General features: G+C 40.6%; 1 protein-coding gene across 1 annotated transcript in view; it reads right to left on the bottom strand.

Annotated features, from left to right (window-relative positions):
* STK39 (serine threonine kinase 39) overlaps positions 1–13,940 on the bottom strand; it is a 431,767-nt gene that overhangs the window by 325,489 nt on the left and 92,338 nt on the right. Inside the window, exon 2 of the mRNA XM_006879325.1 lies at positions 11,026–11,138. Coding sequence (XP_006879387.1) covers positions 11,026–11,138 — 113 coding nt within the window. The remainder of the gene's footprint in view (positions 1–11,025; positions 11,139–13,940) is intronic.

Below are 13,940 nucleotides of genomic sequence, written 5' to 3'. Positions count from 1 at the left end.
TTGTAAGAAGAGACTGGTCCTTGGAGAAGGACATCATGCTGGGGAGGGTGGAGGGACAGCACAAGAGGGGAAGGCCCTCTATGAGGTGGATTGATTCGGTGACTGGGATAATCGGGATGGGAGTGTCAGAGACAGTGCGATTGGCAGAAGACAGAGCAGAGTCTAGGGCTGTTGTGCATAGCGACGGTCGCTATGAGTTGTAAGCAACTCGACGGCACATAACAACAACAACAGATGCCTCTAACTTGAAGCACTGTTTATTGTCGTTAATGCCATTGAGTTGTAGACAACTCGTAGCAATCCTATGAACGAAAGACCTAAACACTTGCATAACCTTCATCGTTACTCTAAGTTCATAGAGTTTGAGACTGCAAGCTGTTTTGGAAGTGGATGCCACTCTTGCTTCCAAGCTTGTTTTAATCAGCGAGCTCCACCAAACACTGTCTACCATAGGTAACCATTATCACATTTGACTCATCAGTGTCACAGTGTTTAGCATCACAGCAACCACGAATTACCTCTGTACAGCAAATGGACAGTACTATACCACTTAGAAGAACGTTTGACCAGAAACAATTTAAACCAGGCCTGAGGGCCACAGATTAAAACCTTTGGCTTGGTGCCATAACTTTCTATCCACTAGGCCAGCAGAGTTCTCTCTATGACTCACAGCAATTCTATGAACAGATCTCACCCTTGCCCTATCCTACACCATCCCCACAATCTGAAACAGGCTTGAGCCCATTGCTTCATTCACCATATCAATCCATCAGTTTAGGATCTTCTTTTCATCTCTGACCTTCCCCTTCTCTCAGCTTGACACCATTTCTCAAACCAGAGACTATATTAATTTTCATCAGCCAGTGATGAGAACGGAGGTGCCCACTCTTGCCCTCATCTTTTATGTGCTGTCCTCCTGTCCTGCACCTGTGTAAGGCACACAAGTCTGAAGTTATGCTGGAGTACAATCATCCACTACAAGTGAGAGAAACGCCTCCTAACTCTCTAAACATACTCTTTTTCCCAGAGCAGCACAATGTCCTCCTTTTCTACCAAGACATTAATGCCTAGTAAAGATCTAGTGCCCTAGGCATTGCGGTAGCAAGTCAGAGTGAGGTGGTTCAAATCCACCAGTTTCTCTGTGGGAGAAAGCTGGGCAATCCCCTCCCATGAGATTTGCAGCCTCTGAAAGCCTGCGCAGGATCAGTTACGCGTCCATTCCAACTTAATAGCAATGAGCTAGTTAGCTAGTGGTGTAGAAAAGAATATCATTTGTTTAAATCCAAACAGCAAATTTTCCAGGACTATAATGACAAAAATGGGCTAACAAGGAAACTAAAATGAAACCTACCTACAGCTGTATTTGATCTGGGGATATTTCCCTCATTCTTTCCTCTGAAAATACAATGAGCTGCATCATTTATTATTGTTGCTGTGTACCATGGAGTCAGAACCGACCCAAAGCAGACCCTTTGGAGGGTTTTCAGAACCAGTTAATGCCACAGGAGGAGATTCCTCATTCCTACTCCTTGCTGGATCATTTAGTACTGAGAAGATGTAAGTCTAGAAACATAAATGTCCAGGTAATGTTAATTTTGGCTTATTTTTTGCCAAGATTATGAATGTCAGATATCTTAATTACCTCTAACAAATATATAAATTATCTAAAAGTATACAAAAAATGTGAAAGTAAAAGCAATTATTGTTGTTGTTAAGTACTGTCGCGTCAGAGCCAATCCATGGCTGGCCCTCCAGTGGGTTTTCAGCGGCAGTAATACTCAGTGCTGGAGGCTGTCCATTTCTCTCCCACAGGGCAGCTGGTGGATTTGAACAGCATGCCTGTAGGTTAACAGCACAATTTCTTAAAACTAAGCAACCAGTACTTCCTAAAAGCAATGAATGTATTGTTTAAAAAAATAATTATATAACTTCTAAGTCTGACGCTCTGAAAGTAGAGACTGTTTTGTCCATCCAAATATAAAGTCTGTATACCATAGTTTTGGAGCTCTAGAGTAAGTTCATTTTAAATATATTTTCATTTCTTCAGAATATCTCCTTTCAAAATATGCAAAAAGTTCTCATTTATACACTAATATCAACTGGAATCTACACAGATGAAAATAAACAGCAAACAATATGGAAACTAAGTTAAGTGGCCTTAAAAGCATGAGTGTAAAACACAGGGCTTGAAATGCTCAAAACAGTACTATATTCCATGAAGAAAGCTTGTATTTTAATATTATACCCTCATTATCAAAGAATCTAGAGAAACAGCAAAGTACCTTTTTTTATCACGTTTGGTAAAGGGATGATATGGATATGCATAATTAATTTACTAATTATTGGTGCTTTTATTATTAGGTGACATCAAGTCAACTACCAACTCATATTGACCTTGGGAACAACAGTTCGATCTTGCTCTATCCTGTGCCATCCTGAGTATCTCCTATATGTGATGTTCTCCAGCCCACTGTTACAAGCCACTAGGCCAATGGATCTTGTAGAGGATTGTTGTCTCTTTCTGTGACCACTACCTCTCCTTATATGATTTTTCCCCCAGAGGACTGGTCCTTCCCAACAGCATGCCCAAAGTAAGTAAGAAGTTTCATCATCCTTGCTACTAAGGAGAGCCCTGGTTACACTTCCTGCAAGGCAGACTTGTTTGTTCTTGGAAACAGTTATCCACATGGAATTTACAACTTAGAAAGTTATTAATTTTAAAGAGAATTGAAAAAAGACATTTTATGGAGGTGATAAAGAAAGCACGCACACACACCTTGTGGCTTCCAGCTCTTAAAGCAACATCCTCAAACTGGGATCATTTTTCTACACTCAACAAGATTTGCAAAAACACCAGTATCATTCCAGAGGCTGGTTAAAGCAGTACAACCAAAGTCTGTGTTTGTTTGCAGTTACTTTTCTTAAATGTCATTAAAAAATAAGCTTTTTTAAAAATAAAAAAAACAAACACCTTTTTTTATTAAAAAAACACCACACTTCTGACTAGAAAAACTGTTCAGAGAATTCCAAATACTAATTTAACAGGATGAGAGAAGTCTTTGTTACACAATGGTTAAGGGATAACCAAGTTAGTCTCTCAAAAGATTACTAGCAGGAAAAATAAACAACAAATATCCATAGCTTTCTTCTCTAAAACTACCTACAAAGGACAGCCAACTCATTCCTGTAAGGGGAGAAAGGGATGGGGAAAAAAGGATGGAAAGAAGGAAGGAAGATGGGGGAGAGAATCAAATGCTGATCAGAAGCAAGGGAAGGGGGATCAATAAACATACTACAGCAGAAATAAAGAGGAGGGGGTGGCTATGTTGGGAGGAAAGACATTCTTAATGTATCTATCACACCATCACACCTTTCTAAAGATGATACGGAGAAAGGAAAATGCCAGAATTTTCTCACTTCCAGGCTATTTAAGGGCTAAGAAATCCTTTCATTATGCAAAAGTTAGAAACAGATGATTCTCTGTATATCTGTATTGTTACAATGGATGTAATTGTCCCACACAATTCCAGATTAGCCTCTGTCCTAAATCCATAAAGCACAATTTGCTATTATTAATCACTAGTTTGTAAAAAGAGGTTCCATTTTCATGGACTCTTTCTGGAGCTATTTAGGCTGGATGAACCCTCAAACTATCACCCAGAGAGCTTTAAACCTTAAACCAAAATACCACCTGCTGCCTTCTTTAAACCAAAAATAGCCTAGCTTAATTAATAAAGAATGTTTGCCTTGAGCCATGTGCGCTTTTAGAGATCTATCTATAAGGGGATCAAATTGACAACAGCAATGCAGATCAGTGAGACAGGAAGCTCAGAGGGCAGTGGATTTGTGTTAATGGCAGAGGAAACATTTGGAAAAGGAGGGTGTACAGAGTGGCTGTACAAATTAAAGAATGTCATCAGTGTCACTGAGATGTACACACTGGTGAACTGGTGAATGGTGGCCTCGTGAGTAAGAAGTTGTACTGCCAACCCAAAAGCAGGTGATTTGAATCAATGTCTGAGGGATAAAGAACGGCACTCTCCTCTCCTGTGACGTGTGACAGCCTTTGAAAACCCACTGGTGGCTTGACTCCCAGTCATGTCCAGCTTGACAGCAGTGAGTGTGTCAGTAGTAAAAAAAATTATTTCTAAAACAGAGATTTTGTTCTAAGAATTAATTTTTAAATACACAGAATCACAGCATTTTAGCCAAAAAATAATTTATTTGTCATCACCTAACAACAGCAGTGTAACACCTAATTGAATTAAAAAAAAAGACCAAGAGGTGAAAACTGATTTGTCCAAAGCCCACGAACACCCAGACCTGCAGGAGATCCAAGAGGAAAGGCTCTCTGCCTCAGAAGCTCTTTTTCCTCCACTGTAAATCCCCAAAGTCATCACCTCCAAGCAGTTGCTGTTTGTTCTAAACAATTCTGTGCACAGTTTGTCATCCATCCCAAGCTAAAGTATGCTCATTATCACATATTATTTCATAATGTAATCATTTGATTGTCTATTTCTTCTTCCATTAAAAAAAAAAAAGACTAAGTCATTTGGCCCCAAGGTCATAATTCTCACATGCATATAGCTTTTCTGATCTTGAAAATTAAACCATGTTTTAATGGCTCTGATGTACATAGAGAAAAGATAAAATACAGGGGAGTTTTCTGTGCCTAAGCAATAGAGGCAAATTGAAAACATAAGAATTCACATCCATATAGAAAAAGTACTGAGAAGGTTGAATTTTTAGAATAAAGTTAGTGAAAAAAAAATCATAAATTCAAGTAAAAAGATGAACTAAAATGATTATTTGTCCCTAAGAAGAATAGAAAGAGAGTTGGGGCAAAGTGAGTTTTAGGATAAATAAGAGGAAACACTATGTTATATTTATGGAATTTGTCAACTTTTCAGTGAAAATCTGAAGATAGGTGACCTCAGAAAAGACTATTAATTCACCATGGGTTAAGTAGATTTTAAGAAAAGCCAAGTGTGCCTTAGTGTGGAATCCCTAACCTTTGAGGCTGACCACAAGCAGAGCACCAAGCTCTTTCAAGATACCTCAAGGCCATCTTCACACAGAAAATAACACTTAGCCATGACCATGGGTCAGACACATTAGTAAGTTTTGAATTCTTATCAGAAAGAACTCCTCTCCATTAGAGGAACACACATTAGAGAACAGTAATCTGCAAGAATTAGCTACCAATCCACTAAGCTATGTCCAGAGAAATAAAAGGAGAAAGCACCGAAAAAGAAGCCTAGCTCAAAAATCTTGCCTACCCAATAAAAAAGACTCATTTACTAATCAAATGCAGATCCCCAAGGAACAGGACCCTCTGTTTTCCCATCACTGTAGCTCAGTGCTTCTCATTTAGGGAGTCTGAATGATTATGAAATTAACAACTTCTACCCAAATTAGAAATATCACCAAGAGAATTGGCTAATTATAACTAGTCATTTCTATCACTATGGGATTAACCGGCACCAAGGGACTGAGGAAATCGCAGAAACTGACAAATCACCTTGGTGGAGATTATAAGAAATACAGACTAGACCAGCAGTAACATCCCCTGGAAAACTAACCAGCACTGATAATCAAGCCCAGAGAGATCAGGGTGTAATTACAGGGCATACATACACAAAAATTTTAAAAAAATACAAACAGCAATATTAAGATGAGTTTAATGGTATTCACAGGACGCCAAGGAAAATACTCATCTTACAGTGTTCTCATCTAAGGGCTGTTAAAAAGTTTTTACCGAGCAAATAGCACTGTCCTCCCACATATACACTCAAAGCTCGCTCTGTATGTTTCTAAGTAGTTTTACATGGCACAACAGTTAAGAGTACAGTTGTTAACCAAGAATGGGCAGTTCAAACCTACGCAGGCTTCAAAGGCAAAAAGAGCTGGTGATTTACTCCCACAAATACGGCAGCCAAGAAAACCCTCCAGAACAGTGTCACTCTGTCATCTGACATTATTGTTATTGCTGTTGTGTGTACTGTAGAGTCAGAATGGACCCAGAGCTGACCCTCCAACAGGTTTTCAGAGGCAGTTAATCACAGAGGAGGAGACTGCTCATCCTTCTCTGGCAGAGCAGCTGGTGGATTCGAACCACATGCCTATGGGATTACAGCGCAGCTCCTTGCCACTAGGACACACTGTTGTTGTTATGTGCCGTCGAGTCGTTTGCGATTCATAGCAACCCTATGTACAACAGCCCTAAAGCCCGCTCTATCCTGTGCCAATCGCATTGCCTCTGACACACCCATACCGATTACCCCAGTCACTGAATCAATCCACTTCATAGAGGGTCTTCCCTTCCTGCGCTGTCTCTCCACCCTACCAAGCATGATGTCCCTCTCTAAGGACCTGTCTCTCCTTACAACATGTCCAAAGTATGTCAGACGAAGCCCCAAAATCCTTGACTCCAAGGAGTAGCCTGGCTTAACCCTCTCCAGGATGAATCTGTTTGTTTTCTTGGCAGTCCATGGTACATTCAATACTCTTCTCCAGAACCATAGCTCAAAGGCATCAATTCTCCTTCTGTCCTCCCTAGTCATTGTCCAACTCTCTGATGCATAACAAGTGATAGCAAAGGCCTGTATCAGGCGCACCTTAGTCTCCAGAGAGACACCATTGCTGTTGAGTACTTTAGAGAGGTCCCTAACTAGCAGTCAAAAATGAACTCAAAGACACCTACCAATATAAGCAGTACACTATGAAAGCACAATACTTGTCTATCAAATGACTGCTTATAAAGCATATCAGCACTGTAACTGAGGTATTTTTGAGCACCATTATATTTTTTTCATTTTCATATTTGTTAAATTACCAATTATTTAGCCCCAAAAGACCTCAGCTCCTGTGTCGTTTTCTTTCTTTTTCAGAGAAGCTGGTCCTACCTCCACATCTGTAAAGTCAGCACTAATAAAATATCATTTATGATTCAAAATGCACGTTTTTTTTCCTTTTAAAGATCAGATTTTGCTTCAGAAATCATGACCCCTTGCACACTTCCTCAGCCAACCTTAGAGCCAACTCCAAAGCTATGAGAAAATCTATTCTTGCCTTCCACAACATAAAGCAGCCGATACATGACCAACTGTCCAAAAGTGTCTGGTGCCATCACAACTGGCCTGGGGGCATAAGCCTACCCTCCCTGTGAGCTGAGGTGGGGGTACAGGGTGGGCTTCTCTAGGGATGATAGATGTTCTGAGGATTTGCAAATAGTGATAACTGTGACTTCTATGACATAATATTCTCAGAAGATAAAGACTGCAGTAGCCATTGTTTCTTCTAAGAACAATGGTTTCCAGTTAACATTTGGCCCCATTTGTGCAATGAAACAGTGCACTGACCTGTACATAATACACACACATGGAATTAAAGGATTACCAGGATACCGGATGTCTAAACACTGCCAAAATGCGAGCCCACAGAAACAATAAATGTGCAAGCAACAGCACCATTACAAGTTGTGTGGATTACACACACAGTATCAAATTCCAAAAACCGGGCTACAAAACACCAGCAACTTGTGGCAGTCTGTACTGGAAGGTCCACTTTTCTTTGTCTGAAAAGGGCCTGCGAGTCCAGCATCCTGAAGAACCACAGCCATGCCCCATCTCCAAGAACAAGAAGACATCAAAAGACCAAATGCTCAAGGTTAAGAAAAGGTCAAAACCATAAGTTGTGTACCTTTTAAAATGAAAAAAATAAATAAATATATACTCTGTTTGTACCACACAGACATTCGGCTAAGGGGAACAATGAGAGAAATAAATTAACTGCTAATAGTCAAGCTCATAAATCCTAGTATCTACTGAGATCAATGGAGCCAGGCACCAAGCCAGAAAAGCACTAGCTCTTAGATGGATGGTTCTGCTTGCCACTCCAAATGGCATTTTCATGTGTTCTGTTACGACAGAAATAGTGGAAGAAGGGGGAATGACTGTCTTTGCTGTGACCTCCACTCCAGTCCTCACACAGTTGCCATCACTGATGAAAGCCTAGCAAACAGGACAAGCAGAGACTTCCTGGGCAACTGAGGTCAGAAGAGAGACAAGAGCAAGAGCCAAGGAAGAGCTCAGGAAAGTGATTCCAAAACTCTCAATATAAAGACACTCAAGCCTAACACAGAATCCTGCACAAATATCCTACTAGTAACAAAAAGATGACGACTAGGAGACCTCTAAGAGAAACTACAATTAAACATACATCACTCACTAACTCAAGTGTCATCGAGTAGAACCTGACTCAAAACTGACCTTCCAGGAGGTTTTCAGAGGCTATACATCACACATGAATCACTGGGGTAAGGGGGGTAGGTGTGTCGGAGACAGTGAGATTGGCACAGGAGAGGGCAGGGTTTACGGCTGTTGTACATAGAGTCACTATGAGTCACAGGCAACTCGAGAGCACATAACAACATACATCACACAGGAGGAGGCTGCCCAGCGTTCTCCTGCCAAGTGGATTCCAAACACTGAAGCGCCACCTTCGGGTTAGTAGTGTAACTCCCCACACACAGGCCACCAGAGTTCCCCAAACAGAAGCGCCATGGGTGAATCCCTGAATGCTATTTTCAAACTGTGTAAGTTTGAATGTATACTCAAAAGGAAAAAGTAATAATATCAATAATAATAATAATTATTGAAGGGTATTTCCAAAAAGTACGTTTAAATGTATACTCTATATAAAATAATAATAAACATTTAGAGCCCTGGTAGTACAAAATAGTTAAGCGCATGGCTACTAACCAAAAGGTTGGGGGTTTGAATCACCTAGTGTCTTATCAAAGAGATTTACTCCCGTAAAGATTACACGTAGAAGACACCATGGGGCAGTTCTGCTGCTACATGGGTCCTCATGGCACTTAACAGCAACAACAAAGAGATGCTAGATCATTTCCAACTCAACTATCTCATGTGAAATACTACAAACCTGTGAGAAAATTTGCTTAAAGTTAAAAAACAAGTCAGAAGCAGGAACGTGGCCCAACTCTCCCCCACAGTTCAGTCAGGGCTTTTTCCACTCAGAGAAAATGACCTTGAAAGCTGGTTGAATGATAAAGCATGGTTTTACTGGTTACTGAGATGAAGGTTTCAGGAAAAGTGAAACACAGCTAAAATCTGGAGGGTAATAAAAGCTTTAAACATATGCAAATTTTAAAATGAAATATGAAATTGTGGAAACCCTTGCTTTAGTCTAGGTATCATCAGGCAATAGCTGCTCTGTCCCAGTGAAATCTGCACACTGTATAGCCTAATTTAAAATGGAAGGCCAAACAGATCTGGAAAAGTACAACTTTATCCTTGTACTTAATTTATACTATAGTGTTCTGTAAATAAGCCTGAAATAAAAGCTATATTCTGAGTAAAGACAAAAAGCTCTTGTTAATGACATTCCATTCCCAATGTAGTGTATAACAAAAAGCTTCTTCATTTGGAGCCAACTGCCATTATACTTTGTAGCTTGTATGGAGCTATTGGGCTAATATTTGTACTGGGATTAACGCTGGGGTAACCAATCAGTTAACTCTTCCACTGCAGCTTTCTATTATTCTCATATAAATAGCAAGAGGTAAAAAAGGAAACTGGCAGACAGAACAACAACTATATTTATGAGATTAAACTCTCAAACCCTTTGCCGTTTGCTGGGCAACTAATAACCATTTGCCAAGCTGTTCATTTAATAATGAATGAATCTGTTCAGCTACACGCAAACTTTCCTTCAGCCAATGAAGTCTACTATAGTCATGTTCACATAGGCAAGGCCCAATTATTTCTGCTTGGTGGTGGTGTGACGAATGGTTGAGTCGGCTGCGACACACAGTAACCCGAGGTACAATGGAAACACTGAACAGTCCTGAGCCATCCTCACAATCACTGCTGTGCTTAGCACCATTGCTGCCGTCACTGTGTCTGTCCATCTCAATGAGAGTCAAACCTTTTCCACCGACGTTCCACTTTACAAAGCATGATGCCTTCAGGGACTAGTCCTTCCTAATAGCATGTCTGAAGTACCTGAGATGAAGTCTTGCCACCTTGCTTTTAGCACCATTCTGACCACGCTTCTTCTAAGACAGATCTGGTCACTCTTCTGGCAGTCCATGGTGTTATCACATATTCTTAGTCAACATCTTAATTCAAGGGAACCAATTCTTCTTCAGTCTTCCTTACTCCTTTGTCCAGCTTTTGCCAATGATTGAAAATATCAAGGCTGGATCAGGTGCACCTACTGTATGTAGTCATGTCCATAATGTCAAGTCTGAATATTTATAGTATATAACATCACCGGTGGCCTAGTGGCAAGAAGCTACACTGCAACCCCAAAGGCACTTGTTTCAAATCCACCAGCTGCTCCACAGGAGAAGGATGGACAATCTTCTCCCGTGCGATTAACCATCTCTGAAAACCCACTGGAGGGTCAGCTATGGGTCAGTTCCGACTCGACAGTACACAACAACATCAACTGGTATATGAATTACGAGTTGTCCTTTCAGAAAAACAACTCTCCTCTTTTTAGACAAATATAGTACTAAGAAGTAACAAAACTTTAGATGTGCCATGTTAATTTATGAAAGGCACGATGACCACAAAATAGGTCAATTCCTACATCTGTCATGATTCTAGACCAAGAGCCAGAAGCGCACCATCTAACTCTGCACTTGGTAATCACATGGTCTTAGATCACCTAACTGATCCCTTCTATTCTCTTATATAATAGAATCACCACTGAGCCCAACATTACCTGGACTTCGGTGGAGAACTTGAAGTATGAAGACTGAGCCAAATACTATTTACCAAAGCAAAGTAGATTACACTTTACACAATGTTGATGTATTTACAGTATTATTAATCAGATGAACGGTGAACCAGGTGGGCTGCTTTCCAAAAAAATGAATGAATCAGAATAGGGGTTAACACCGAGTTTTCTTCCCTGTCTTATCTTGTGAATCTCCCATCCATCTGATTTCCCCAGAAGAAAAGCAACCAGCAGAAATCCTTCACTTTTACTTACTAATAGTTCATCCATACTGGTCTGGCACTTTTCCAAGTTGATCCGCTTTATTGCTACACGTTCTTGCCTTGGTTTGCACAGAGCCGCCTGAACCACAGCAGTAGCTCCACTGCCTGAAAGGAAATAAAAATAAGTCAGTTAGCAAATGGTACAGTGTCTGGTTACTATTACTTGTGATCGTTTTCATCAATAGATAATCTATTTTGAAGGTCTTCAAGATGGTACCACTTGACACCTTTTCCAAACACTTCTTAAATCCTAAAGTGACTATCAGGAGGGCATTAAGGGAAATCTAGACTCTTCTAGGGGAGACAAAGATAGTCTCTGAGAAGGCTTGCCGCCCTGGCAAAGCGTGAGGAAGGGGCAGGTCTGAGGACACAGGAACAAAGGGCATGGACATGTGTAATCACTACCTTGTGTAGAAGCCATTACACAGGTTCAGAGATTTTTCCAACTAGATGAGGCTTTTACCCACTTCTGCATAAACCAAACCTCTCCATCCTGAGCTTCTTCAAGGCCACGCTAAGATGCTATGACAACGTATTTGTTCTGAGCATTCTTGGAGCTCATTTCCTCAGAGCTTGCTCTACAATTAGAAAGTCAGTTATCAACCCTGGGATTCTTATGTTGAAATCATGATGTTCAAGGATGCCAAGCAAAATGATGCAAGTGTGTAATTACAAAAGCTCTCAGCATTCAGAAGAATTTCCTATTTCTAAGATTTCATGATCATTAGCTAATGCACTTGAACTCCTAGGAGACACAGTCATATCATTACCCATATTTTATAAGGGCAAAGTGTAGACAGGTAATGATTTATGGCTGAGCTCAAAGAGCTCCTAATCGGATTTACATTCCATAGGGGCTAAAAGACCCCCTGGTTAAGACATCTTTATCCTGCCAATAATACCAAAAATATCCTTCTTAGCACATAAAAAATCTTCTGCCATTGCAAGGCAGCCAATGAAAGAAACAGCCTGTGCTCCGGATTATGCAAAAAGGGGCCAGATGTGCCCATCTTACTTTCTCTTTAAAGCTTCTCTTTGGGTGACACTTCCCTAATGACTCATCAAATGCCTTCCAAAGGATAGGGGTGGGGAAGCAATTTTTAGGTAGTAAGGAAGAAGAAAGCAGTAATAGCTTTCGTTATATATGAGAAAGAAGGAAATTCAAGATGCTTCCAGTGCAAATCAAGGCTTTCTCACCTCAGTGAAGTCCTGGGCAGGGCCTGTAGGGGTAGGGCCTTGCTGTTCCCTCCCTGAGACCTCTTGAAATCCTGACCTTGACAGATTTAATTCCCTAATGTTCCAAATACTAATCTCCAACTTTAAGACTCTCAGTACTAAAAGCCCACCTTGTATTCATCAGAGACTAAAGGCCACATTCACTATCTTCTCATCTGATTCTTGTTCAAACTCTCAATTTATTTTTTTTAGATTGTGTTGAGAGTCCTGCACTTTTATTTTCATTACTTAATGCATAAGAAAACTGGGGCTCATAGAACCCAGCCAAGACTCGAGAGCCAATGTTAGAACCTCAGTCAGCCTAAGAGCCAACTCCCAATTGTGAGAACACAATATTCTCTTTTGCACTTGTTTCAGTCTCACTAGGAAAAGATTTTGTTCTCTACTCTTATTGGAAGAGGTGCTATCAGGATACTCCTTAGAGGCAAGGATGGTGAAACTTCATCTCACATACTTTGGGAATGCTGTCATGAAGGGCTAGGCCTTGGAAAAAGATAGAACACTTGGAAGAGCAGAGGATCAGTAGAGAAGAGGAAGATCCTCAATGAAATGGATCAGCACAATGATTCCAACAATGGGATTAAGTGTGAAGGAGATCAAAGGACGGCACAGAAGAGGAGAGGGTATCTTCTATCTATTGTTCATAAGGTCACTATAAGTCAGAGGGGACTCAACAGCATTAACAACTAATATCCTCCAACAAAATCATGTTCTTTACAGTTCAGTTCAGGGAGAAAATGCTGGCTGCTTCAAAAGACCATCCTTTCCTCCATATCTCATTGCTCACTGCTCTCATCAGCTTTTACTCCAGTCCCACCAGGCTGGCCTCACTGGCCCTGCAGGTGACACAGCATGCTGAGTTCAGTCCGGAAGGTTTCAGATATCAGAGCCAAACATCACAAAGGGCCCTGCTGATAGCAAAAGGTACTTTCCAGTAAAGTCTCCAGAGCAAGAGACCATACCTGAAGTGAGCTGCAGAGAAAGTGACAAGTAGCTGATTAGCACTGGGCTGGTACCCAGCAGAGAAAAAACAAACACCATAACAGGCTGCTGAGAGGCAGCCATTCTAAACCCCACTTGCTGTAAATCTTATCATTTGGACTCCCCCAAATTTAATTCTTCCTACAAATGAGTATCCTATTTGATAAAGTAGAGGGTCTACAAAGACCCTTCCATGAGACAGAATGACATAATGGCTGTAACAACGAGCTCAGACACACCAATGATTACGATGACTAGGCTGCCATGACTTGACAATAACTAACAGCATCCTTAATCTGTATCCCCAGAACGTTCTCAAAACGGGAGATAAGAATTCCCAGAAAGGATGTAAGTATATATAGTACTGAGATATCCCCCTTAAACTCTATTAAATTGTTAAGGAGAAAAATCTCTTCACTTTCGAGGACACAGGAAAGAAAATAAACGGAAATAAGAGTTTTTAAAGGGGATAAAGTAGAGCTTTACAACTAGAGAATTATTCATCACATTTCGCCATAGCTGAGTAAAACAACTAAGAGCCCCTCATCTCTAGAAAGAAGGGGGGGGGAGGGGGCGGGAAACAAACCCTTCCTGATCTGAAAGTATTATATTAACATGAATAATGTGGTTTTTCACTGGGAGATTCTGTTTTGAATCCTTTCAATGACAGGAGAGATCAAGGACAACATC

The sequence above is a fragment of the Elephantulus edwardii genome, unplaced genomic scaffold (assembly GCF_000299155.1).
Source record: "Elephantulus edwardii isolate Elephantulus edwardi_28Jun2011 unplaced genomic scaffold, EleEdw1.0 scaffold00003, whole genome shotgun sequence".
NCBI lineage: Eukaryota > Metazoa > Chordata > Mammalia > Macroscelidea > Macroscelididae > Elephantulus > Elephantulus edwardii.
Note: the sequence above shows the minus strand (reverse complement) of the source record. Positions and strands in the feature narration are given on the sequence as shown.